At 40.7% G+C, this 27,682-nt stretch overlaps 4 protein-coding genes across 11 annotated transcripts in view; 2 read left to right on the top strand and 2 right to left on the bottom strand.

The window, feature by feature from the left end:
• Positions 1–3,497, top strand: part of spata13 (spermatogenesis associated 13) — a 34,392-nt gene extending 30,895 nt beyond the window's left edge. For 4 of the 8 annotated variants that reach the window (XM_066698953.1, XM_066698955.1, XM_066698952.1 and 1 more), the window contains exons 9-13: positions 379–611; positions 942–1,071; positions 1,185–1,557; positions 1,761–1,835; positions 2,077–3,496. In XM_066698953.1, coding sequence (XP_066555050.1) covers positions 379–611; positions 942–1,071; positions 1,185–1,557; positions 1,761–1,835; positions 2,077–2,258 — 993 coding nt within the window. In that variant the 3' untranslated portion in view covers positions 2,259–3,496. Of the gene's footprint in view, positions 1–378; positions 612–941; positions 1,072–1,184; positions 1,558–1,760; positions 1,836–2,076 lie in introns of all 8 variants that reach the window. The other 4 variants (XM_066698951.1, XM_066698950.1, XM_066698956.1 and 1 more) reach the window with 3 other exon arrangements.
• Positions 3,498–5,380: 1,883 nt separating this feature from the next.
• Positions 5,381–10,389, top strand: c1qtnf9 (C1q and TNF related 9). The gene is made up of 4 exons (XM_066698948.1): positions 5,381–5,437; positions 5,957–6,149; positions 6,632–6,694; positions 6,870–10,389. The coding sequence occupies exons 1-4, from the start codon at positions 5,435–5,437 to the stop codon at positions 7,637–7,639; spliced, it is 1,029 nt and encodes a 342-aa protein (XP_066555045.1). The 5' UTR covers positions 5,381–5,434; the 3' UTR covers positions 7,640–10,389.
• A 1,638-nt stretch (positions 10,390–12,027) lies between these two features.
• On the bottom strand, positions 12,028–19,371 carry LOC136746452 (NACHT, LRR and PYD domains-containing protein 3). Its single transcript, XM_066698947.1, has 8 exons — positions 18,937–19,371; positions 18,487–18,564; positions 17,974–18,060; positions 16,187–16,273; positions 15,529–15,696; positions 15,209–15,376; positions 14,717–14,803; positions 12,028–13,932 (listed from the first exon to the last, which is right to left on the bottom strand). Exons 1-8 carry the CDS (start codon positions 19,212–19,214, stop codon positions 13,755–13,757), a joined length of 1,131 nt encoding a protein of 376 aa, XP_066555044.1. The 5' UTR covers positions 19,215–19,371; the 3' UTR covers positions 12,028–13,754.
• A 100-nt stretch (positions 19,372–19,471) lies between these two features.
• Positions 19,472–23,837, bottom strand: LOC136747032 (NACHT, LRR and PYD domains-containing protein 3). The gene is made up of 7 exons (XM_066699986.1): positions 23,754–23,837; positions 23,445–23,522; positions 22,148–22,396; positions 21,891–21,938; positions 20,058–21,783; positions 19,646–19,736; positions 19,472–19,498 (listed from the first exon to the last, which is right to left on the bottom strand). Exons 2-7 carry the CDS (start codon positions 23,461–23,463, stop codon positions 19,472–19,474), a joined length of 2,160 nt encoding a protein of 719 aa, XP_066556083.1. The 5' UTR covers positions 23,464–23,522; positions 23,754–23,837.
• Positions 23,838–27,682: the final 3,845 nt, after the last annotated feature.

Genomic DNA, 27,682 nt, shown 5'->3' with positions numbered 1-27,682 from the left:
ATAAATAAACAGTCAGCCCGAGAATTGAGTTACAGAACATGTAGAGAAGTAAGTCACACAGTTCATTTCAGCACAGTCAACCAAAATGTCACCACAAAGATGAATTAACTTCTCACTGATGCTTAGTCGGAAATAGCGTAATATTACTACAAAACAAAGAGTGGAAAGATCTTGCAGATGGGCTAGAGGGAACACACAGGGGTTTCGTTTCTCACAGACATGCTGTGCCTTTGAAACATTCGAGGACTGACTTTCCTCAACAAATTAAACCAACTATCCGTTTTCAAATAAGAAAATGTAGTTTCCTTTTGAGTTGGTCTCAGGATAGTTTTGAAGGTCTTGAATGTGAAACGCTGATTGAATTATTCTTCCTCACAGCAAGAAGGCTTCTCAATCTATTCGGAGTACTGTAACAATCACCCCAGTGCCTGCACGGAGCTCTCCCACCTGATGAAGCACAGCAAATACCGGCACTTCTTCGAGGCTTGCCGTCTGTTGCAGCAGATGATTGACATTGCCATCGACGGCTTCCTGCTCACCCCGGTGCAGAAGATATGCAAGTACCCCCTCCAGCTGGCAGAGCTGCTGAAGTACACCACGGTGGAGCACAGGTGAGATGGAGACCTGTGTAGTCCTCCCGAGCAAAGCAGCAAACAGCAGACACAGAATACCGAATTTGATTGCACATATTAAAGAACAGGCATCATGCAATCCATTTTTATGTGTGGATTTATAGAGATAATGACAGTCAAAGGCTTTCCCCCCCCCATCTGAAATTCAGTTTAATCAACTAGAATTTATTACAGTTTTCATTCGATTAAATTACTGTTTATAAAGCTCTGCAAGCAACAAGATAAATATAGGTGAATTCAAATTTTTTTATTGAATGGTGTGAATGCAACTACATATATTGAATATATTTTACACAATTTATTCCCTAGTGACTATCAGAATATAACCGCTGCGTATGAAGCAATGAAGAACGTCGCTTGCCTTATCAATGAGAGGAAGAGGAGGCTGGAGAGCATTGACAAGATTGCGCACTGGCAGGTCTGCATTTTGACCTGGGAGGTGAGTCACCGCTGTCTCCGGTGTCTGATTCCAGCGCATTGAGCAGCAAGAGAATGGTGGGTGGGTAAATAAATACAATCCCCTAAACAGTGATTCTGTCTTATTTGTTAAAGGGGGAGGATGTTTTGTGTCGGAGCTCCGAGCTCATCCATTCCGGAGAGCTGACGAAAATCACCCGGCAAGGCAAGACTCGGCAGAGGGCCTTCTTCTTGTTCGACCACCAGCTCATATTCTGTAAGAAGGATCTTCTGCGGAGAGACATGCTGTACTACAAAGGCCGCATAGACATGGACCACACAGAGCTGATTGACACGGAAGACGGCAAGGACAGGGACTTTAACATCACCGTGAAAAATGCGTTCAAGCTCCGAGACAAACCCTCTGATGAAGTTTATATGTTCTCTGCGAAGAAGCTGGAAGACAAGCAGAGATGGCTGCTAGCCTTTGCAAACGAGAGGAAAAGGGTGCAGGAAGACGAGGAGATGGGTCAGTGAGATATTATATTTATAAATCTATAATATTTGATGATCATCCATGATTTTATACAAAAACATGACAAACATATGCTAATCGTATCCTATGTGATGCCTAACATTGTAGCAAAGTGCAAGGCTGAAGGTTCAACTGTTTAATTTTCCTTTACTCTAACATTAACCTGCAATGTATTTTTCTTTTTTTCTTTTTTGTAGGAATGGAAATCAGTGAAAACCAGAAGAAACAAGCAATGCTAAATGCAAAAAAATCAAGACAAGGAAAGTTGAAGAGTAAGAGTGTTTTCTAGTTATTTTAATATCCAACTGCTGACAGCTTTAAAAGAAAGATAGGATGTGATCTTATCAGCACAAAATATAAAGGAAATAACTTTGAGAAAACATTCTGTGCCCTTCATCTGCACAGTCATCAAGAAGAAAATTACAATTTGTTCCTTATATATGTATCTGTGTTGGTTTCTTTTATGTGTTCTCACAGACATGCAGATACAAGTTAGTCTTTCTAATGTTGCAGGTTTGAGCTACAGTGGATGCCCTGTGCCCCCACCACACCAGGCCCTGCACCCAATGCATCAGCGCCACGTGACGGTGCCCACCAGTGTCCCCCAGCAGCAGGTCTTCTCCCTGGCCGAGCCCAAGAGGAAGCCGTCCCCGTTCTGGCACAGCTTCTCCCGTCTGGCCCCGTTCAAGAAGTGAGGGAATGTGTGGAGTAAGAGCCATTTCATCTGGCGGCAAGGAGTGGAGGACACTTGTAGATATTTCAGTTCTGCTTTTTTTGAGCATATTCCTACCTTATACTTCACAGGAATACTGACAAATGTGTACTCTATATGGAAATATATATGTATTGAGCAAAGTTTAGAAATACTTGCATTTTCTATAAGGCTGGATCCTTTTGTAATATTTGATGTCCAATTTCTGAGTGTCCATGAGTTTTAATGGTGTGTGCAATATTTCTGAAGTATATCTTGCTTTTAGGGACATTATATTAGAGAAGAGAAATTTTAGTGCTGGTATTAAAGTGAAAGAAGATATATCTTTCTTTTTTACCTAAAACTGCAATTTCTTTTTCTGTGAATCTCTCACACACACTAATTTTGACGACCACATAGAAGGTGGGAAGATTAAATCATATATTTATATGTGTGTGTGTGTATGTATATAATGCGTGTGATAAACGGACATATGAAGAAATGATTCTCATGGAGAGAGCCTTTAACTGTCCTTTCAGTGGACTGGCCTGAGTTTGAGCACAATGATTTCCCTGAGCGGGTGGACGTGCTTGCTGAACTTATGGGATGATTCAAAACGTCTCTGTGGACTTCAATAAAAATAAAAGCTTTTGCTTTAATAGTTGAATACATATAATCTTTTAAAAGACACGACATCCAATAGCTGTGTATTGTTGCAGCACTGACAGGCACCTGTTGTTTTGTTTTTTTTATCATTTGTTGTGTCTGAAAGCTGTGACATTTTTAATTATTATTATTTTTTTAAGTTACATTTTCTGGAATGAAGTGGAGACAAGTGGCTTAAACTTTGTTGATGTATTACCTCCACAACTACTGAAAGATTAACAGTGCCATTCCAAAGATCTGCTAAAATGTTACTTTTATTTTGCTTAAACATTTACCATTTTGCCTCTTGAAGCTTGAATTATGTGAAGGATTACAAGTTACAAGCTGATGCCTGCTTTATACATCTGTACGGTCCATGCTTTTCTATTAATTTCCACTATACTTCAAATGCTGTCATTCTGCAGTATGAACATATACCACAAAGTATAAATATAGGCCCTGTATAAAAAACACCAAACTCATATTAAAATGATGTGACCCACAAAATGTGAGAAGTATGCTTCTTTTCATTTGGTCTGCTCTTATGAAAATCAAATATATTTTCAAATGTAAAATTTGCACGTTTACACTATGATACAATATGTATTACACTTTAAAAATGTATTTCTCCAAGTACAAATTATAAGCAATATTGTGTATTTCATAGAAACAAACACTGTATAAATATATGTATATTTTATAGTTCTAAAGTATTACTTCTATATGTATTTTAAGCCATTATGGCCTCAGGCTACTCAGCCTTGCAGACAGATAATCAACAACAAGGCCTGTGTGGAGACTTACCCCCCTCCCCATTGATAGCCCCCACACACCCACACACAATCAGGTAAGTGTGGAACATGTTAATGCACACAAATAAAGCCATTTACTGAAATGCTTTACTCAAGTGCCACAGTGTTAATAGCACATAAGGGGAGGCTAGCTGTATAGTTCCAATGCAGCTACCTCATACATGTATGATACCAATAATTGTATTATTAAATCTGTAAATGGTTATTAAATACACTGCTAAATACACACCAATTCTTCCAATTCAAAATGTTTTAATACTGAAAATACATTTAAAAAATGTAAACCTATATATATTTTCAGTGATATTACATGTATATAAAATATACTTTGTTTCAACAATAATTCAGACGTATTTTGAATACAGTACTATATTTTGCAATATGTTTTGGGGCAGAACCATATTTACATGTTTTGTAATATATAAAGCTCTTGTCATTTCTGCATGTTCCCTCATTATTGTACTTGCCATAGGTAGTATTGAAATACAGCTAATCAGGCTAATCAGTAATGCAGATATACATGTATTGATCACATTGTGTATACTTTATTAATTGTGTAGATCATTCCAGAAATAGTGACATCAGAAGTTCATCACTTCCCCATTTAATTACCCTTAATGTATCTTAAGTTAATATGTTTTAGTTTAATTCTACTGAAAGAGGGTCAATGCGTTGTGCCTTTTTGATTCTACAATTGTTGTTGAGCCAATGAATTTGGTATAAATTTTCCCCATATTGTAATTTATTTCAAATATAAAAACTTAAATACACAACAGTAGGGGAAGGGAATTGGATTCCTTGATGGTGTAAGTCAGCAAGTCAAAATTGCCTGTTATTTACAGGTGTCAAGCAGTGGATGATTGAGAGGCACTTATAAACCCTGCAGGAGCTCAGCCTTGAAGGCCTGGAAGTGCTTTCCCCCATAAATAGTAATACAAATAAAAGCATAAAGCTTTTAGTATGAGTATGTTGCAGGATGACAGGACTGTGAAACTGTGTTGAAACATACTGCATTCATACTATTTAGACAAAGATGCAGACTTGTGTATTGAACCCAAACAAAGAAAAGTATTATTGATGATTTGTAAAACGAAATGTTCAGATGCATTAAATCAGTCTGATGAATCTTAAGCCCCTTCCACACTAGCATCCTGTACCCAGATAGATCCTCCCTATGTTTGGTCACGGTGTCCTGCAGAATGGAGACTCTTACACTAGATTCAAGGACTGTTAGATTTACAGTCACTGAGAGAAGTATACAGTGTGTCCCGCTCTATCTGGGTCAGTGTTGACTGACCACACCTTCTGAGGTGAGTACTTTCTACCAGATTTCATGAACAGAAAGTCTACCCCAGGTTTTTGTGCTCGTGTTAAAGGAACTTCACCCTGCAAGTTACAGAGCCTCACCCAAAATCTGTTGTGCGCCTGTAAAAGTGGGATATAAAATATTGTGACAAGGTTTTGTAGTGACATTCCGTTGCTCTAATCTAGAGCAGATGAATTGATTATGGAAATCAGAGGATGTTGTTTCACTCCACTCTGTGTTATAGACATTGGACTTTCCTAACAAGCCACACCTTCAGGATAGGTTTGACCATTTGCTTGCATGGATTGCACAAGTAAATGTACACTAGACCCTTTAAAACATTGCAACCGAAGTGCAGATGCCATTGTGTGTAAGACCTCCATGTTGACATTCTTCTTAGCTGCGTGAAGATCTACTATGGTTTGTATTATATTTTGCCTTAAAAAAATGCTATTGTAAAAAATCTATCCGGTATTGTTATTGTGCAGCTAATTACTCTATAGATCCATGTGTTGGTCATCACAATTATTCCTGTGAAATTTTTTGTTTTGTTTTTCCTATTTTTATTTTTGGAGTATATCTGAAAAATTAAGTACCTTTATAATTCTCTAATTGAACATGAGCAGTGCTGTGCACAGACATTTTTGTGGTCGGGGGGGAGGTGGGTGGTAAGTGGCCGAAGTGCGGTCCGGGGAGGCGGGTGAGTGGAAGCTGCCGAAATGTGGTCCGGAGAGCAGGTGCTCGGGAAAAAGGGCACTTTGGAAGGCTTATGGAAAAAGGGAATGTGCTCTGCACAGGTTGAGCCTTACCTGTGCACGTGCCTGAAAATGAGTAAGTTAAAATGAGATTAGAATTAGAATATGTTTTCAGATTATATTTAATATTTTTCTATGCACACAAACCGCTGCTGCTATAGGTTAGCATTTGTCTTTTTTCTAGAGCATGGAGTTAATGCCAATATACAGAGTGACCGTTTCCCTTGTCCTGCTGGCGGCTCTGGCCAAAGCAGAGGATTTGCACAGAAGGGACAGCTGTCCATCTGGCTACCCTGGGATTCCTGGAGAGCCTGGACACAACGGGGTCCCAGGCAGAGATGGGCGGGATGGTTCTAAGGGTGACAAGGGAGATCAAGGTAGTAGCAGGGTTCTGTTGAGAGCTGGACATACAGATAGTGAGCATTTAAGCTTTTAATGCTCAACTGTCTTTTTTTTTAACCTTGTAAAGATTACATAATTGAAAAGAGTGAGAGCGAACAGCACAAGCTGAACAAACAATGTATTATCCATTATGAAGAAACAGTTTAGAACATAGAGAATGTAAAAGTGTACAAACAATACAAAACAATCAAATTTCAAAGCTTATGGCAAATATTCCAAATGACGTAAATGGTTTAGCTATCCTCTAGATATTCTGTTACTGTGTAATCGCCACATTCCTGCACAACCACAAGTTGGATGACATGATTTGAATTCTCGAATGTTGAGCCCCTCCTGCTTCAGTAATTATGTTGCATTTGTAGCTTTTAATGAATTTGACAAGTATTAATGAATAACTTGAAAAAGAGAAATGTATAGCGCTGCATGTTTCCAAGTTTTTGGTCTTTGCCTTTGACAGGTGAGTTGGGGACCTGTGGCGCAGCAGGAAAGGACGGGCCAAAGGGAGATAAAGGAGAATCAGGTGAGAAACTCATCAAGAACTCCTCTTGCTTTTGTCATTTTTTATATGACTCATCATTAAAGCTAATTAAACAACTAGTACCACTTCATACTTTTCCTAATTACTCAATTATTGGATTGTCATCCCCTAGCTGGGTGATAGGTAAGGATTGAGATTGTGCTTTTGCTATCCCTAGGCACTGCAGGCACTGCTGGCGTGAAGGGCAGACGAGGGGAGACAGGCGACAGGGGCTTTCCTGGGAAAATGGGGCCTCAGGGCATTGCAGGGCCTCCTGGAGCGAAAGGACAGAAAGGCGAGTTGGGGCTGCCTGGGCCGCAGGGACACAAGGGCGACGTGGGGCCACAGGGGCTCAAGGGGCAACAGGGCCTGTTAGGTCCTCAAGGAGAAAGAGGCTTTTCTGGCCCCAGGGGACCCACGGGGCTAACTGGCCCAATGGGTCAGATTGGCCCACCAGGTACGAAGGGCAGCATCGGATACAGAGGTGAGACAGGGCAGAAGGGAGATGCGGGAGAGAAGGGTGAAAAAGGCAACATGCCGGAGATTCCAAGGAGTGCCTTCTCTGTGGGATTGACAGAGGCCACCAAGCTGCCCCCCATCAACACACCCATTCGCTTCGACAAAATCATCTACAACCAGCAGAGCCACTATGACCCTCTGACAGGCAGGTTCACATGTGCATTTACAGGAGCGTATTACTTCACCTACCACATCACAGTCTACTCCAAGAACGTGAAGGTGGCCCTGATGAGAAATGGGGAGCGGATCATTCACACCATGGACAAATATCAGAACAGTGAAGACCAGGCCGCAGGGGGCACTGTTCTGCACTTAGATGCAGGAGACAGGGTGTGGCTGCAGGTGGTGGGAGGAGAGTTCTTCAACGGGCTGTTCGCAGATGAGGATGATGACACGACCTTCTCAGGGTTTCTGCTCTTTGCCAACTGAGATGACGAGATTAACAGAATAGATTAATACAGAGTATACAGCAGAGTTGTAACCTGAAAATGATTGACTGGTGACCGACTGCTCCTCCTGGGGTCTTTAGGGTTTCAGGGGGAATATTTGTATCCCACCTTCAAAGGTAATGTCTTTTTACTGGAGACCAGCATCAGTTTTTAACATCAGTGACAGAATGCAATAGAAGGATACCCAACTTTCAATGCTGTATATTCGTAGATTGGTAAAATTCATAAATTGGTAGATTGATTTGTCTCAATGTGTCCCATATTAGATTATACTGCTCAAAATATTCTCCAAAGCCACAATATGTCTGGGACTTCAGTAAAAGGAAACTATGATATTCATGCTGTTAATGAATGATCCTGTTTGGTAGCATAACAACAAACTTAATCCTCCCAAGATAGTGCTCTTCCTGTTATTCAGATCTGCCTTTTCAAAACTCATAAAATGTGACTTAGGAATATTTTTATATAGAATGCAAATGCAAAGACTTTTAATTATTTGAGAACGAAGGAGAAATTGACCTTAGTTGGAGGCTTAGTAGTCATACTCTATTACAGGTATTATAAATATTTTATCACATATGACCCAAGAATGTTTCAGACTACCAGTTTAAACCTGAAATATGCTCCTGGGCCAAAACCCCCAAATGATCTGAGCTGTATATAGAGTGAGTACAGTTCCTTTAAGTAACTTGTGAAATGGAACGTGTTCCTCTCAATCAGATTAATTAATGAGTATATGGTCTCTTCTGCATTAAGTAATGACCAGTTTTTGTGGTGTTAGGACACCCTGCCCACACTGACAGCTGTGAGGTTTTTTCACTGTGAATTCCCTGTTAAAAGGACTGTCAAACTCCTCACTGTGCACAGCTGTACAGTCTCTCTCCTGCGTGGATCCGCACATTCTCTTCCCACACTGACTACAGTTATGTGGTGTCTCCGAATTTGGTCATTTGCTTTCAGCTGTCCTGACGCAATAAAACTCCACCCACACTAATATGGCCTTTACTTGATATTATGCTTTATTTATTTATTTTTGTATCATGATAGAAATAGATACTGCAACCCCCCAGAACACACCCGCTCACAGCTGCGGTCTTTTCCTGTGTGAGTTCTCTGGTGTGCCAGAATGTTTTCGCACACTGACCGCAGCTCTATGGCTTCTCACGTGTGGACGAGCAATGTAGCTCCTCCCACACTGACAACTCCACTATAGTCTCAGTCCTGTGTGGATTCGGGAATGTACTTTCAGTGGACTTGGTGTCATGAAACCCTTCCCACACCGGTCACAGCTGTGTGTTATTTTTGTGACTTAAAATTCCAAGACTGTCTGAAACACTTCCCACACTGAGGACAACTGTGCGGCTTATCGTCTGTGTGGATGCGCAGGTGTCTTTTAAGCTTCGATGAGGTAGCACAACTCTTCCCACAATGGCTACAATTAAACGGTCTCTCTTGGGTGTGAATCTGGTAATGCACTTTGAGGTGTCCTCCTGTGAGGAAACCCTTTCCACACTGCTCACAGCTATAAGGCCTCTCTTGGGTGTGGTTGCACTGGTGTGTTTGAAGTGGAAGCTCTTCTGAAGTTCTTTCCACACTGTGCACAGTAATTACAGTCCTCTGGGTTTCCACTGAACTCTGCAGTGTTTTTGTTCACTGCCAGTGGGCTGTAAGGGCTGGAGGTCTTGTTTTGGGGTTGTAATGATAGTAAGCACGGCCTCACTTCCTCCTGAAGGGGAATCCTTTGTTGTGGCTGTTGTCCTCAGCTCCCTGTGTCCTCTCTGTATTGTTCCAGCTGGGAGAGATCTGGCTCAGTCCCTGTGTTCTCATCTATAATAGGCCGGAGTTCATTCTCTGTCTAATAAGTGACACATTTCAAAAGGGTATCTTGTGTATCAGGTCCTATAGAAGGTCCATGTGATTTATGGGGTTTCAGCTGAAGACCAGCGTGCGGTTTTGAAACAAAGGTGTCCTGTTCATTCAGCACTAATTCTGTTTGTTCCTGTTTAACGACAGATAGAATTCCATTGACATGTTCTTTATTCCCGGGAGACACGTTGTTGAGCACCCCTCTTCCATGCTCAGGTCTTGCTGGATTGCGTCTCTGTGTTACACACTCCAGTCCTGGCTCTGCCATGTGGACAGGCTGCGATCCGTTGAGCTCTTCCTGACTCTGTTCACTCTTATGCTGCTCATTGATCTTCCCATTGCCTCCGGTAGCAGTCAGCTCTGTATCCAGCCTCCGACTGCAGTCCCAGTCCTCCTCACAGCGATCACTGGCCTCCACAGCCCCTGGAACAGAGAGAAAACAGGAGTATTGTCTGCAGCTCCACTGAGGCACGGCAATTGAATAAACCAATCCATTAAAAGTGTTTGGTAAAAGGGAAATTGGAATAAAATTGAATCAAATAATTGGCAATTCCAAATAATAAAAATACCACTATGAAAAAAAATCAAAAGAAAGCACATAATTGGAATGATGCGGTCAATAGGAAATGTTCACCACTGGCCAAGTCCTGTCCAGTTCTCCCCTGTGGTGTTTTTAGCTCCTAGAATGAAGAATATAATTATACTTTTACATCTTAAGATGAGAAGAAAACGAAGAAGTTGACATATTTAGGATGCAGTAATCCTCAGCTCTTGGACCAATCAACAGACAAGATGCAAACCTCTTACTGTTTTAATAAGGTATAGATTGTGTTCACTAGAGAATCTGTGTGATTTGGAATGTATTACATGGGGAATTAAATTGCCATCAGCGCACCACAGGCTCTGTGTGTTTCTTTGTTGTTTTATTTTTCCAGTGCAGTCTCTTTCAACAGCTGGATCTGGGTTGAATTTAGTCTCCTAGAACTGCCTCGTTGCCCCTGAATATTGATGTCCTCTGAAGTGCAGAGAAAGTTTTGGTTTTCCTTTATAAAATATTTTCATCAGTTAGCAACAAAAAATAACAATCACTTGGAACAGAGCACCTGCTAGGCAGCAGAGGAGGACATCCCAAATGGTGATTGGATGACAAATGGAAAACACTGCAGTGAATATAAAATAACGTAAAATGCTTTTTGGAAAATTCTAAATGTGTTTTTCTGTGTGGGTCAAAAGCATTGTGCTATAACATAATATAACAACTTTATAAAAAGTTTATTAAAAAACAAAATCTGACTGGACAGGAGCTGTGATGCAGCTGTTTTAATGAGTGATTCTCTCACCTCAAAACTCCACCTTGTAACATTTGTAACCTATAGCCTTTGATAGCAGATCTAGTATATTTTTAATAGCATGTAGTACTATGCACTTCAATGATTTGCACACTTTCATTTTCTGAATGTAAAGCCAGTTTTAAGGCAAATATTAAGAGTCTGATTCTACATTATTCACAAACAGCTTAGTTACCCCTGCAAGGTTAAACCTGACCCCTCACCTGCTCTTCACTGAGGGCAGATTCCAGGTCTGGTCGCTCCTGTTTGAAATACACAGGATACAGCTCAGTCACCTCCTCAGCAGACTGGACACAGGGCACCTCTTCATTAATTCAGGGCAGAATTACAATAACATTCATTAATAGACATACAATGAATTCCAAAAAAACAATGCTTTAAATGTGAAGCTTAACTATATTATCTTGTTTTATTTGTTTAAATGTAGCTGTATAGAGAACTGTGTTGTGATCTCAGATGATGTGTGATTGTGCTTAGCTACTTTCATATACTGTACAGCACTTTGGGCCATTTTGAGCTGAAAAACAGTAAAGCTTTGTGATTTCATATATAGCTGTTTTGACTGCATCCTCCATGACAGAGGCGAGCTATAAATACTGATGCATGCTTTTGTCATGTGTAGCAGTTTTTAAAACATCCGAACCAACTCGGACCTCTAAACTTTGGGAGACAGTGTAGCATACAATACAGTCCCATTTCCGGTTCTGTTTCTTGGGATTTTACGGTGGGATGACAAAAGAGCCACGAGTTTGTCCTTTTAGGACTTTTCTATTACTAGTATTTGGTGATCAAATGATGAATGGACAAAGGCATCAAAGGTTATTCTATAATAATTACAGTCATGAAAAATTACACAAGGTCTAGGGAACAGATGGCATAAGAGAAATACAATAAGATCTAAACACCCAAAGAAATACAAAAGTACATTCCTTTCTTATTCCAACACTAGAGATTGTAACACTATTAATTTCCACTAGAGGGCAGCATCAGCACAGCTTTTTTTTGGGGGGGGGGGGGTGATCTGGGTTATACATTTTATTGTACATAAAGAATCAAGAACATAAACACATACAAATACCCCCTCTCATAATTGTTCACCTGCCATTCCTTTAATTCTGAATGAAACACAAACAAAACAACACATTTTATATGATTCATTTATTAATTTCTCAGCAGACACCTTTACCCATGCTGTCTTAGACTGTTCACAAAATACAGATACTTCAATTTGCAGTTCTAGCCCTAACTGCAGTAAAATTAACTAAGAGGAAGGACAAAATACTGTGAATGATAAAGGATGTTGAAAGAAAAAGTTGAAACGGACATTCATTGGTTCGATAGCAGGGAACGCTGCAGGCTCTGTCAATTTGAGTATTGTTGGTCAGATTTCCAGAATGTTCTTAGTGTTCAGAAGTTCTTGCTCGATTCGTCTGGTGATGCTCCAGAGACTTGTTTCCTTGGATGCATCCACTCCTAAGTTTTCGATCCCAGGTTGTTTCGCTCCAAATTGGTAGTTTTTACTTTCTGCTTTGATGTTTCAGACAAAGAGATTTCAATCGACGAAGCCCTTGCCATTCCTCTCCCTTACTTTCTGCAGAATGTCTATTGGAGGTGTGATGGCTTCGAGGAATAAGACAATGGTACAAATGTTACGCAGACTTTCCTTCTTATTCTATATTGTCGTTTTAGTGTTCTTTGATTTACATTTTCAAGTCCCTTAAGGCATGACCTTACATTTGATATCAAACAAGCCAGATTTCTTTTTACGGTAATGTTACATTTTAAATTTGCCAGTCAAAAGTATCTTGTGGTTTATTTTGTTGTTGTGTTGAGCCAATTGAGAGAAGATGGTGGAATGACATACTGCAATATTGTTTTGTTTTTAAGGTTAGGATTCACCTGTAATCATTTGTCTCTTTAGTTCTGGATTTAGAAACCAAATCTGCTAGCAGCTTGAGCCTGTCATTGGATGGGGCTTCCTTGGAATTTCCCCAGGGAATGGGTGCCAGACTCCAGTCCTGGGGGGCCACAGTGTCTGTTGGTTTTTGTTTCAACAGGAGCTCCCAATTTCTTGATTAATATAATTATTTACTCAGGTAGGCTTATGTAAAACATTCATATTTTATTTTTATAAGCCTAAACTAATGACAGCTTGGAGGATCACTATTGTAAAAGAAAAAAAAAAGTACAACTGAACATCTGAAATATATATTACTCCACTCTGCTCAATATTTTGAAAAAAAATGTCATATTGCATCTGCATTATGCCAATTTGGACTAAGCTGTAGTTGTATATTGTAATTATAAATGTTCAGGTGTTTCTCAACTACTGTTCAAACCGAAGGACCATTAAAGATTGTAAATATGCGGTAATGAAATTAAAGAATTTAATCATTTGAATCAAATGTGAAAATCATGGCAGTCCATTAGTCCCGTGTCACAAAGGCAAGCTGTGAACGATGCGATGTGTGCTGCTCGGGCAGCTTTAGCTTGTGATGCAGTGAGTCGAGAATGTGAATCTGATAAATCAGCCAACCGCAGACCCCAGTTTCGGACCATATAGTTTTGCCTCATTTTTGAATATTTTACTTTTTTATATTACATTTTATCAACTGTATTGGCTGTGCGGTCACCAGATTCCATGTCTCCAGATTGCAACAACTACCGATGGCACTCAGGGAAGTCCTGATGTCATCAAAAGGGAATGCATTTTGTTCTGGAACTACCATATTCATACAATGCTTGGCATCTGTTTCTATCGATTCATTAATGACTGCCAATATCATTCACTTTCACTTAAATATGTTTTACAAAATAAGTGTTTAAGTACTTTATGAATATTGCAATCTGTTTGAAAATCCCTTGTTACTAAAGCTGTTGTTACTCTGCAGCAGGTTCACTAGTATACAAGTAACGCTGCTTTCTGCATCCCTTGCCCCCCCCATAAGGCTCTTCTATGAACGATGTCCCTAAGATCTTCAGGCACACGTGTGAATTACAGGTCTGATTACACAGCTCCAAATCCAGGCACTGGTCACTTGGCTTGTTACATCTCCACCTAGCAGAAAAAGCAGAATATAGACGTAAGATTGGGCTGAAAGATCCTCAGCACACAGCAGGCTTCAACATAACACTGAAATGTAGTTTGAATGAGGACACAATGAGACTGCAAGCACACCAAGAAGACATCCCTGACCAGTGAAGTGGAGAACCCTGAACTTGCTCAGAAACTACAGACACAGAGCACCATGCCGTAACAAATGTAAGTAATAAACAAAACCATCATTTAATGTGCCAGAATGTGAGGAAAACTTATTTGAGTTTGAGGGTTAATGATAATGCCACTTCAGTGAACATTGAGTTTATGGAATATAGGTCAAATCTCATTACAATTAACTTTGAAGAGGTGATCAGTTTATATCGCTGTACTAAGATTCTGTTGGTGCTTTTAAAAAGTGCTTTTACTATTGCCATCGGCTGGAACTTGGAAATATTTTCATTTGGAACTTGGAGTGAGATTTTCAATGCAATGGAATCTGTTGTAACAAGATTCGACCTGCACTTAAAAACAGCAAAAGCAATGGACGATCTAAACTGTGCCCTACAGCACTCCAACTCCAGCCAGTGCTCTCATGGAGAGACCATTCAGCCTGGGGAATATGGTGCTTAAAAAACAAAAAACTGCTGATTTGAGAGATTTTTTTTTTTTTTTTTTTAACAACAGAACTGAAACTTGTTGTTCAGATTACAGAGAAACATCAGACAACAATTACTTGGAAAACAGTAGGGGGTCCTCCAGGATCACTGGTATAGAGAGTTATACATTAAAAGCATGTACACACCCGTCAATGATGAGGGAGCAGTCGGGACGCCTCTGGGATTCACGTAGCACTCTGATTCCTGGCTCGAGCAGCAAACCACAAGAGACTCTAAATCAAAGCCACAAATAAGAGGAAGGGAGTTACAATAACACAGGAAGGGAGTGATTACCACATCCAGATTGTCATATTGTTGTTGGTGAACGCACACAAAGCAGAACACGCTCTGAAGCAGAAGTGTGGTGAAGATATCTATGTCCAGTCTCTGACATGGACAGCCCAGATTTTCACCTCAACCACAGCTTGTCCCTGTCCAGGCACACTTGCGCCTCTACATATTTAACACTCTTTTCCCTCTCTCATAGTCCGACCCGCACCGCAAGCACTGGTCTCGGAACGTCCAGAATGGACATCGTTTTCTTTGGCTTTCTTATTTGAGTTTCTTATTTCATTATTTTGGAACCCTTCATGAGGGGGATACGTACTTTTTGGATTAAAAAAAAAAAAAAAACATACCTCAGTTTCTGTAGACGGCCGCAGCTCTGGATGAGATGCATTAAGCTAGTAGCACATCTTTCTGTGAGGTTGTTGAGAGTGAGCTCTGCCTTTGACAGAGCCTGCAGTGTGCTAAGGGCAAAGCACAGATCCTCCAGCTTCTCATCTGGCAGCCGACAAACCACCACCCTGTAGGAATTACACACACATTACTACAAGGTCACATGACAGATACTGCACACTGCTGGGAGCCATCATCACAACACAGTGACTTCTGTAATTTAGAAATGGTAATAATTTGATGGAAGGTATAGAAAATTATATAAACCAATGTTTCTCACTGGAAATGATGCAGGTTGTTGCATTTCTGAATGAAACAATTCAAGACAGGTATCGATGCGTCTGTGAGTTCATTGTGTCCCAGCTGAAGACGTGTTACTGTCTGTTGTATGCTGCTGGCAGAGCACAGATCATCGAGACAGGTGTCTGTAAGGCCAGTCAAGGACCACCTGCAAAAACACAGTGTAACTCAAGCCAGCAATTACCCAGAGTTTCAAAGATAAAGCAAAAGCAGGTAGTGAAATTCATTACAATCTTGATAAGATACTAAAAGTGATTTTACCCAGCAAGTATGTTTTCAGAAAAAGATCTGTGGAACTATACCAGAGCTTAAATGGCTTATGTAAATAGAAAAGTCTCTTTTTCACATAATGAACATTTGGGAAACTTCCAAGTCATGTAAATTTACTGACAATCTTCTTTTCAAAGGCATGTGTTGATTGCAGAGCACCTTTCCACTGTGTAAAACTAAATGTCTAATGATCATTGTCTATTTATGTGACAGCCAGCATACACACACAATACTACAAAGAACTTTTGTATTTCCCTGGATCAGCTGGCACAGTAACAGGTGAGTAAGAGAAGCTGAACCAGTATAATGCATGCTGTCAGGGCTTTAGTCTGTTGATGTATTGTACAGGATAGTTTAGCTGCACTTACTGCAAATCCTTTACAATGACCCCACGCTCTCTCAGTTCTCCGCAGAGCAGAATCTTTTCATAAACATTTACATTATGACATTCCAACCTGTAGAGAAAAATAATATGAATAGGATTTGTTTTTATTTACATTTTATTAGAATAAAGAAGTTACATTTGTAACAGACTCAGGGATAGGAGTGTAGGACATAGGTACGGATGAGCAAAGGCAAAGTCGAAATCAGGCGAGGAGTCAGAGCCAGCTAACAGGTGTATAGAGGGAATCCAAAAACGTGGACAGGTACACAAGCAAGGGGTCAGTAAACTAGCTAACACTGCAACGAAAGGAGATCCAAGAATCAGAAGTAAAGAAAAGGAAGCAAGGGTCAAAACACAGGCTTACAGGACTGGAAATAGAGCACTTGGAAATGTAACCCAAGGAGAATACAAGACTTAGCAAAGCACTCAGCAAACAAAGGAGAATATATAGAGCACACTGATGAGCTAGGGCAATGAGGAGCAGGTGGGTGGACAAGGATCAATTAACTATGTGGAGGAGAACTGACAATCAAGCAGAAAACGGTTGGGGGTTGAGGAGGGGTGTTCATTTGGATCAGAGTTGGACAGACAAGAAAGGAGGCAAAGTCCGAAATAGAGAAGGCAGAGCAAGTCTATTCTGAGTTATTCAAATTGAGTTTTAATAATAGCAGCAGGACTAAGGATTTTGGCATTTGGGCTTCAGTGCTATTTTCTAACATTTTGGACAGGATGCAGAGTTATTCTCCCCCGCTTTGTGATCCCTTAGGATGAGGGGTTGCTAACCTTGAACCTGGAGAGCCGCAATCCTGCAGGATCCTGTAGACCCTGTGCCTCTCCAGGACCAGGGTTAGCCACCCCTGCCTTAGGAGGCTGGGGTTTGTCAGTTGTAGCACGTGGTGTGAAAGGATTGAGGAACAAGCATTTGCTCAATGATGTCTTAGATTTCCTTTTTTATCCAGTAAAGCAGCCCATTCTTCACTCTTAAGTGGGGATCACATGGACAAAGTTTCCCTACAGTCACTCCTTACATTTAATAGGGCTTAAGAAGATTGGGATGTGGCATGTGTTCCGGTGCGGGTCCATTCATCCAAGTTTGAGCCTGTCCTCTTCTCATATTTTCACTTCTATTTTAGCTTTTTCTTTCTCCTCCTCTCTTGCATTTCTCTCCACAGATTGAAGAAGAGGTGAACGATCTCTGCTGTTGAGTGTCATCACCGGCTACATTTTCCACTATGTCTGCTCTCACCTTGGTCCCTGGATGGTGTACATCATCACTGTGGTGGGATAATCTTTAGTATGCCCATAAATACATGACATGGAGACTGGGTTCTCATGATGAACAGGACGGGGCCAAGAAGTTCCTTTTGAATCAGCTTGACCATACTGCCTGAGTCCAAGTGAGTGGAGAGCCTCCGGTGCCCAGGAAAACCATCGACAGCTCCTGTGTTCTGGTTGAATTGAACAACTCGGCAGTAGGCTTGGGTATTTCCGGGATGGGGTACTTGCAGGATATATCAATCTCCCTACATGGATGACAACTCCAGGGGTGCTGATCAAAGGCACCATGTCCAGGTAACCCAGGGATCTTCAGCTCATCTGTACTGGCGAGCACAGTGGTGGCATTCCTCTAAATCAATCAGTTGTTCTGTGTTCTCAGGAGTAGCCTGGCTATTTCATTGGGCTGCAGCCAGCTCTCCATACTGCAAGTTATCAGAGCTTTACTCTAGTAATGTATCATACAGGAACGTTCAGCTGAACTTATGCACTTACTCCAAATCCTTTATAATGACACCGCTGTCTCTAAGGCCTCCACAGAGCAGAATAATTTCAGAAACATTTACATCTTCACATCCCAACCTGGAGACAAACAAACAGAATATGAAACTGATATTGATTACTGATTAAACACATTACATTTTAAATAGGCAGATTGTCCAAATATGTGTAACTTACTGGCTATCACTGCTAGGTTTGTGGCCCATCTGCTATTAACACTACAGGTACAAATGCCTTTATTATAGTTAACTGTATCAAAGGCTTTATGGAAATCGATACTTTTTCTGGTGATTTAGTGATTGACCACCTGAATATGGACCTGCACTGCACTGCGAACCTGACTGCGGCTTCACAATGACCATGAGACCTTGCCTGTTTACTTTAATCAGGAAACCATGTAATGGCCTGAAGGTAGCTAGGGAAGCACTTACGCTGGGCTCATCCCGACATATAGCGGGGACCCCCTGTACATGCAGTTATACTTTTAATGTAAGAGAATGTACTCACAACACATCCTCCTTCAGCCTGCCTGGTGTGCTCAGGGTTGCTGACATATACGAGTCATCCCTTCCCTTCACAGTGATTCTAAATTAAAAAGATAATTAGAAAAAATTAAACAGCCTGAATGGAACAGTGATTACTATGCTAATGTTTGTGATAAAATACTGAGTTCAGCTTAAGGCGTGGTCTGTGAGAAGGAGGCTGTGTCATAAATTGCCCATAGATGCCCTACACCATCTGTAACATCCTTCCTTTTGTCACTAGAGAGAATGTAGATGGCAGATCAAAGATTCAATAAACATGTATTGATAAGATGTGAAAAACAGGATTAATGGTGCATATTAGCTTGGGTGGGTCAACAACATTTCGGCCACCCCACCCCCTGTCAGAGCCTGGCATAGACTTGCACATCATATGGATCTCTTACTGATCAGTTTGTGGTTCTATACCTCTTACCTCAGGACCTGTAGTTGGCCGCAGTTTTGGATGAGATGGATGAGGCTGGCAGCACCTCTCTCTGTGAGGCTGTCCAGAGCGAGCTGGACCTCTGCCAGAGTCTGCACTGTGCTGAGAGCAGAGAACAGAGTCTCCATCTTCTCATCTGATAGCCTATGAACACCCACCCTGGGGGAAATACACACATTACTACAGACACTAGACACTGCTGGAGGACACAGGCAGTCATCAGTCTCTACACACAGGGATTTCTGTAAATTAGGAATTAAGGAATTCATATTATGTGGAAGCTGCAGTCTTTGAGACAATGGGGAATCCTAGTGACAGCAGCCATTTTGGCTCCTCACGCTTTCCACACTCCTTTTACATATAATACAATACACTTTTTAAATGGCCCAATGTACACTAATTGTTATGTTTTTTCATAATACTATATCATGCTTATTAGGCCACCAATGATTGCTGATTACACCTGTACTTATTTATATATATATATATATATATATATATATATATATATATATATATATATGCATTACTTTATCAACTTTTTGTCCAGCAACTGTCAAGGGTGAGAGTGTAACACAGCTGACCACAACAAACTAATCCACAATGGAATAAATAATTAAATTAAATAAACATATTGTTTAAAGTTATTCTATAGTATAATAAAAAGCCATATAAATATCCTTAACATATGTAAAATGACTTGCCAAAGTTCCTTTATTTTACAGCCAGGAGACTGCAGAGCTTTGCTTAGCATTGTCAGTCCTTTATCTCCTAGATGGTTGTGCTGAAGACTGCAAGGAAACAGAGAGCAGAGTTACTTTAAGGTGTTTAGGTATCTGGACTTGTAAAGCTCTCTGGGCTACATAATACCATAAAGGCATAACAATTATATACTCTATGATATAAGTTACAGAGGAGCATTATTTGGAAATAAATACAACTTGAGAAAAGCATGCTTATCTTTACGACACATTTATAGCAAAGTTAAAATAATTCCTACTTGCAATTACCCTTATTATTATTATTTTGGTAAGACATTTCAACATTTGTATTGTACACAAGTGTGTAGTTATGCTTTGAACATTAATTTTGTCTTATTTGCAAATACTAACTCAAGACTCTGACACTTGGGCAACACTGGCAGCAGCATTTCCAGCTCCTCTGATTTTAAGTTGCAACTCCTCAGATTAAGCCTCTCGAAGCGTCTGCAGGCTTGAAGACAGTACGTCACGACCGCACAATCCGTTCTCTTTAATGGTTGGAATGATAGATCTAACTCTTTAAAGTTATCCATTGCAAGTGTTACAAAGTCTTTTTCGTGGATCTCATAGAGAAAGTGCAAAATGTTAATTAATCCATTATCTCCAAATATAAAATTGTTCATTTTAATCACTTCTTTAATCCATCCTTCCAGAAGGAACCGTATTGCTGGTGAAATGGAGTGATTATACTTCTCCTTCAGTAAGTCTGCAGTTTCACTATTTGAAAGCCCAAAAAGAAACCGGATAGTCATCAAAATATGTCGTTTGTTTTTCTCCTTACTCTCTGCCAGCAGCTCTGCCACCTTCTCCTCTGCCTCTTTGTCATCACACAGAACGTAGGAGAACGCTGTGAAGAACTCCTGAAAGCTGAGGTGCATGAAGCTGTACACAGCCTGTTTGAAAATCCTCTTCCTCAGCAAGATTTTATTTAGAAAGGAAGATGGGACTTGAGAGGGGTCTGGAAAGATGTCTTGTATATGTTTATCATCAAACAAGACTCGCTGCTCTCTAATGCCACTTTCTGCTAAAGCACCAAGGCGTCTCAGGACATCCTGCACAGGCAGTCTCAAACTCTTGCAGTGGTGCTCCAGCAAAGTGTCGACAAAGTACACAAATATTGTAGTGGTTGTACTCAAAGCATGGTTAATGTTTGTACCTTCCTCTAACTGCTGTCTTAAAACTGTGCAAACAATCCAGCATATGACTGGAATGAAGCATGTTGTGAACATAATTTGATTTCTCTTGACATAATTAAAGGCATCCACTGCTTGCTTTTTATCTTGGAAGAAATTCTGAAAGTATGTTTTCATCCCCTCTTCTGAAAAACCTAAGATCTCTGTGTAACGTGGTTGTTTCAAAACCCTTGTCAGTTTGTCCAGTGCGGTTGACCTTGTAGTGATCAGTAAAAAGCACTCGGGCAAGATCACTTTTCTCATCAAACGACTCAGTGTGATTGCAGGTGAGTTCTGCTCATGGAGGTCATGGGAAAGGGAATGTGACACGTCCAGTGAATACTTTAACTCATCAAAGCCATCTATTATAAAGAGGATCTTCTCTGAAGAACACAGGATTTCTGTGACAACTGGCGCCAAGTGCTGACTGTTGTTCAGAATTAGATTAACAACACTTATGTTTTCGCCAATGAGATTAAGCTGTCGGCACTTTATGTGGAAGATGTACAAAAAAATCTCAGAATAAAGTTTCCCAGATGCCCAATCAAACATTATTTTCTGTGCTGTAAAAGACTTTCCAATTCCTGCCTGACCCTGTAATATCACAGTTCTCCGTACTGCTCCATTCTCATCTGGATCAAACAGGTTTTCCACACTAGTGCTCATGAATTCGTCACAGTTTCTCTTATTCATGACTTCCTGAAAGGAGTCTCCTCTGCAACGTAGCTCCTCTTCCCTTTCCTTCTGTTGACGATGCTTCTGTATTATCAGCAGTTTCGTGTACCGATTCTCCAGCTGCACGTCCTCCCCGGGGAGGTGGTTGTACTCCTGCACTGTACTATATTCACATCTGACCCATTCCTGATATTTCTTCCCGAGCTCCTCTTCTCCACAGCAATCACTGACTGTCAGATAAAAACAAATACAGCTGAAGAAAATTGTATTTGTAATCTTGTTTGCAATACAGTCTTTTAATATAAATTAATCTTAGCATAAACAAGCCAAAACTTACCTGATCCTGATGATTGGGGGTCTCCTCTAATTTCAGTCTCCAGTGGACCTGTGTATGGGGAAAGAAACAATTAATTGTGCAATTACAGTATAGTATTTTGTATTGCTGTAATTTGTCTATTCATGAAAATATTCCACTACAGTTTTCATATTGTAGTACTAACCCAAGGTGGGGTTTTGCATGGTGGAGGACACATAAACCCAAGTCTAAGGTTGAAAGGAGATGACAGAGGGAGAGACATGCTGAAGGAGACTTACCCAGGTCTTCGACGAGATAGGGTTCTGCATCTTTCAGGATGGTGTAAAAGGCAGCTTTTGCCCGGTCTCCCGTACAATGCAGGGCCGCATACAGCTCTCTCATGCGGTCCTGACGGGTGGCAGCAGCGCAGATATTAGTGTACGTCTCTTCTTGTATCAGGCCTTGTGAGAGTAGGGCATCTGCCAGGGGCTTCACCTGAGAAACCCTCTGAATGAGTGCAGCCCTGTGCCTGTTCACAAAGATGACACCTGGAGATGAGAGAGGCGGAGAGGTGAAGAAGAGTTTGGGATAGAGGAAGAAAGAGTGGGAGAAGGACACGAGAGGGGGAGATAGAGAGAGACAGGCAGGGGAAGTCCTGTCATCTGAACGACCTTGTTAAACCAACTATTGGCTCATTCTTCATCAAACTCATATTGGAAACCAAAAAGGATTTTCTTTCTGTAGAAAATGTTTTATATTTGAATTGAAGAGTCCGGGGTAAGAACAATGTTAAATCTGCATTTATTCACCAGAAATGTAGAGTATAAGTAATAGGTGGAATCAGTTAATTTATATAATTTATTTAAAGTTTAATCTACAAAAAAGTGTGATAATTTATTCTTCTTTATTTGCAGTGCCATAAATTCTTATAATTGTGTTGAGCATGAAGCTCTTCAGTTTGTATGGATCAACAGTTGTGTAGAAGGAGCACTGCACTGCTTTTGAGAATGCAGTGTAATACCCAGGAAGCACAGGGTTTGTGGTTGGGAGAAGAATTATGCAATGTCTGCAGCATAGACTTGTATAGAAGTTATTTTTTCTCTCAATTTAATTTCAAGCAAACATGTTTATAAAACTATTTTTAGTTATGTAAGACTATGGGATACATAACATACTGGTTTGCTTTAAGAAAATGTATGTATTTTTACTGTGTATACATTTTCAATAAACTTTTCAGTCGTTTGCACAATAGATTTATTTTACAAAAACAAGCAGACATTTCAGCTCATGCATTCATCAGTGCTAACAGTTTGTACACATGTGCAACAAATACTTAGTACAAAATAAAATTTGGGTAATATAGCATCATGTGGATTTTAAAACAAATCCTATTGTCTTAATTGCATGCTCCATATTTTAGATTGTAATCACGACTATCCTGATTATTAGAGCATCACATTTTTCAAGGATGGTGCTATGGAGTGATTGAGATGAATTGCATTAATACACTGTAAACTCAATATTACACTTGGAAAGTAATTTTAAAACTGCTTGATTGTAATTGAGCAGATTGCTGACAGTGTGAAACAGACTTACTGTGCTGGGACTCTGCCATCTTCTCTGCTGACTCCGAGTGTTCGCTGTGTTCCTGCCGATGTCACTGCTGACCCTGAACTAAACAAAATGTTAAAAAAAATAACTAAAACATAACAAACTACCCCATCCTCATAGCATACTCTGCTATTTTACTTTTAGGAAACAACTAATTTTATAGTTTTTCCCCCCTCCAGATTTACTGCAATTTACATATAACCTGTATATAAATCAGAAAAGGAAAAGTTACCAATATACAAACAGTATCTCTCTCCTTGATAACATTTTAATATTTGTGAAAACTAAACTTACTAGCTGTCTTCACTGATTTTCTTTCCATTTAATTATTTTCTAGGTCTCCGTATCTGCTTCCCTCTCTACTCTTTGCCTACAAACTCAGATCCTCTCACATTCTCTTCCTGTTTTTCCACACACACACACACACACACACACACACACACACACACACACACACACACACACACACACACACACACACACACACACACAGCCCCCCATGGGAAATTAAATGCATGCATTTAATAGTTTTGCTGTAATACTGTGTGTGTGTGTGTGTGTGTGAGTTACTAACCCTAACCTGCTACGACCCCTGTCAGATATAAATCAGCAATATAAAAACTTTATATTAGTTTTTATTTTATAGCTACATTCTAGGCCAGGGTTCGTCAACAGGCCAGAACATAATTAGCAGACGGTGTTTTCTCCAGTGGGGCTGAAGCCCTTGAGCCCCCGCATAGTCAGCGCCTATGCATGCATGAAGGCTGTTGATATTTACTGTGACTTTGTGGAGAAATTCAGAAGTTCAAGACAGTAATGCATTTAACACAAAGCTATCCATGTAACTTCTTCACAGCAGGTTCGGTACAGTAATAAAAAAAAAACAGATTTATAGGCTACACCTGGCTTGTGATCATTAGCTGGTGTTCAGCCGATTTTCTTCTTTGGGTCAGTGTGTTTGTGTGGAGGAGCACACATAGCTTACAGTGTCAGGGCAGTGGTATGCACAAGAAGAGAGCAGATTCCATGAGTTGTTGAAAAAAAAGACAGCTCTTTCTCCCATTTACTGTAGTAAGGAAACCCTACAGTAAGACCCAGATGTCATACACAGGTCTTGTTTAGTTTAGCATGTTCAATGCTAGTGCCGCAACATATGTGGAGAGTGTATTCATTTGGGTTGCTGCTGTTGAGACAGCATGGATTAGAGACAGCAGGAGTTAGGTAGTCAAGTCATAGTTGACATCTCTGCAGATGTGGTCTACTGATGAGAAGACAAGGGATATATTGTATATTGCTAGGAAGAGTTTAGTTTCATCAACTGCGGTTTATTCTTCTGCTCTGGTTGCCTACACTCCACCATTTAATTTCCTTCCTGAAAGGTCATGTCCTGGCCTGCATGTTCTGTGTCTGACGGGTGCTGGTAGTCTTGCTTACATGGCCTCGAGTCTGTAAATGTGCATGAATGTGTAGCACAGCTGTCTGCAGCACAGACCTCAGACAAGCCTCTAGTCCAATATGCCACCAGCCACTCAGACAGGACAGCAGACTCATGGGCCATGTCAATGGTGTCCACTGTCCAATGGGACAAGCATTGCTTAGATAAGGCCGGCTCTGGAGACCATGCTCCATAGCAAACCAACAGCTGTGCAGTCTGCCAGATGCCTGTGGTATGATCCATCATGATCCTCAATGCCCACACAGGGCAGAGCAAATGCAAAAGGAGAGGATGGAAGGCCATCAATTCAACAGGGCAATTTGCTTAGAGAAGGAGATGAATTTGGGGCAGAAAAGCAGAGTGAGGATGAAGACAAACCCTTGAACCATCACCAGTAAAGTGAGCATAAGTTGGGTGCACAGACAAGACATGCTCTTCACTAATGTGTTTTGCAGATATGAGGGCCAGCAAAAAAATGGTCTTCACTTGTGTTAGTTGAAGCTGGTGTCTATGACGTGGTTCAAAAGGGGCCTTAAAGTACTTTTATGCACTCAATTATAGCCAATCTGAACTGGCCATCTACCAATGTTGCCAGATCAGAGGTTTTCCCTCAATGTTTAGAGGTTTTTAGTCCATAGAGAGGTATTTCTAGAGGTCACAATTCAAAGTTTTTGTTTAAAAAAAAAAAAAAAAAAAAAAAAGGTAATTAAAAGGATTATAAATAAAACTTAATATCTTTATCTACCAAAATATATCACATGGTGCAGCCTAGCACCAAAACATTTTGTTGGGATGTCCGAAGCTAAGTCTACAATCTCTTTGCCGCCAGCTCTTCTTGAATACACGGGAACACGGGAACACGGGAACACGGGAACACGGGAACACGGGAACACGGGAACACGGGAACACGGGAACACGGGAACACGGGAACACGGGAACACGGGAACACGGGAACACGGGAACACGGGAACACGGGAAGCAAGACTTCACATTAAGTGAACAGAACAAAGGAGTATATATACACAGGATGATGAGAAGGGGAACAGGAGACAGGTGGAAATGAATCAGGGATGATGATTGAATGATTGACTGATTAGAAACTGAAGTCCTGGAAGGGGATCTGGGGCTCTGGTGACCTCTGGTGGCACAGCAGGGAATAAATCAGGCAGTGGATGTTACATCATCAGAAAACTCTTACAGAGATTCTGTCACACATAATTTATTTAAAGTATTTTCTTAATGTTTTTTGTTGTTGTCGTTGTTGTTATTATTTGCCAAACTGTGCGTACAACAAGAGTAAGAGCTGTTTTCAGTTTGAACCCCAAGGCCATTTGAAGAAATGTATTTACTTTATACATTGCACATTATTTATGTTTTAATGCCAGTCACAATATTATTCTCATTTGTATATTATTGCATATCAATGCTCAACACCAGTCGTTTCCATCATTTCATATCAATATTGTAAAAATAGAAATTTGGCAGGTTTAGGTCCAAATGTAGAGTTCTTTCCTAACTTCTACAGGTGTTATTTTTTTAGGCTCTGGCAACACTGCCATCTACCGACACAAACGTGGAACTGACTAGCTTGCTGGCAAACAGATTAAAGATGGGTATTGCGATGGCTACACTTGACCCTATCTATCTTACCAGTTTCACACAGAAAAGTAAAAAACAGCAGCACATTAAAAACATTATACAAGGCAGCAGCATTGAGGAAAAAAACATGTCTTACTTACAACTCCAGTACTGCTCTCTGGTAAAGGCTCAGCACGTGCTTCTGCGATGTAATTATTATTATTTTCGGTATCGATGTTGTTGAAATAGTCGCCAGATAGACCCTGAGTGTAGTTCCAACACCTCCTGCAAAAACTGCAAATCACGAATGCTCCTGTTCTGGGTCTGGGTTTGTTCAGGGCACTTGCTTTTAAGGAAGACAACATACAGTGCATCTGGAAAGTATTCACAGCGCTTCACTGTTTCCACATTTTGTTATGTTACAGCCTTATTCCAAAATGGATTAAATTCATTATTTTCCTCAAAATTCTACAAACAATACCCCATAATGACAACGTGAAAGAAGTTTGTTTGAAATCTTTGCAAATTTATTAAAAAAAAAAAAGCACATGTACATAAGTATTCACAGCCTTTGCCATGACACTCAAAATTGAGCTCAGGAGCATCCTGTTTCCACTGATCATCCTTGAGATGTTTCTACAACTTGATTGGAGTCCACCTGTGGTAAATTCAGTTGATTGTATCGAGGCACAGATCTGGGGAAGGGTACAGAAAAAATTCTGCAGTATTGATGGTCCCAATGAGCACAGTGGCCTCCATCATCCGTAAATGGAAGAAGTTTGGAACCACCAGGACTCTTCCTAGAGCTGGCCGCCCGGCCAAACTGAGCAATCGGGGGAGAAGGGCCTTAGTCAGGGAGGTGACCAAGAACCTGATGGTCACTCTGACAGAGCTCCAGCGTGTCTCTGTGGAGAGAGGAGAACCTTCCAGAAGAACAACCATCTCTGTAGCACTCCACCAATCAGGCCTGTATGGTAGAGTGGCCAGGCGGAAGCCACTCCTCAGTAAAAGGCACATGACAGCCCACCTGGAGTTTGCCAAAAGGCACCTGAAGGACTCTCAGACCATGAGAAACAAAATTCTAAAGATTGAACTCGTGTCTGGAGGAAACCAGGCACCGCTCATCACCTGGCCAATACCATCCCTACAGTGAAGCATGGCGGTGGCAGCATCATGATGTGGGGATGTTTTTCAGCGGTAGGAACTGGGA

The sequence above is a fragment of the Amia ocellicauda genome, chromosome 3, assembly GCF_036373705.1.
Source record: "Amia ocellicauda isolate fAmiCal2 chromosome 3, fAmiCal2.hap1, whole genome shotgun sequence".
Classification (NCBI taxonomy): domain Eukaryota; kingdom Metazoa; phylum Chordata; class Actinopteri; order Amiiformes; family Amiidae; genus Amia; species Amia ocellicauda.
Note: the sequence above shows the minus strand (reverse complement) of the source record. Positions and strands in the feature narration are given on the sequence as shown.

Coding starts and splice junctions, on each gene's coding strand:
- c1qtnf9 (XM_066698948.1), top strand. Junction 6,150..6,631: donor GGGTGACAAGGGAGATCAAG/GTAGTAGCAGGG, acceptor TGCCTTTGACAG/GTGAGTTGGGGACCTGTGGC. Junction 6,695..6,869: donor GGGAGATAAAGGAGAATCAG/GTGAGAAACTCA, acceptor TGCTATCCCTAG/GCACTGCAGGCACTGCTGGC.
- LOC136746452 (XM_066698947.1), bottom strand. CDS start 19,214: ATGAATTCCTTAATTCCTAATTTACAGAAATCCCTGTGTGTAGAGACT. Junction 16,274..17,973: donor GTCATTATAAAGGATTTGGA/GTAAGTGCATAA, acceptor TTTTCTCTACAG/GTTGGAATGTCATAATGTAA. Junction 14,804..15,208: donor GGCCGTCTACAGAAACTGAG/GTATGTTTTTTT, acceptor GCTTTGATTTAG/AGTCTCTTGTGGTTTGCTGC.
- LOC136747032 (XM_066699986.1), bottom strand. Junction 21,784..21,890: donor CCCCCAATCATCAGGATCAG/GTAAGTTTTGGC, acceptor TTTATCTGACAG/TCAGTGATTGCTGTGGAGAA. Junction 19,499..19,645: donor AAATAAAGGAACTTTGGCAA/GTCATTTTACAT, acceptor CACCCTTGACAG/TTGCTGGACAAAAAGTTGAT.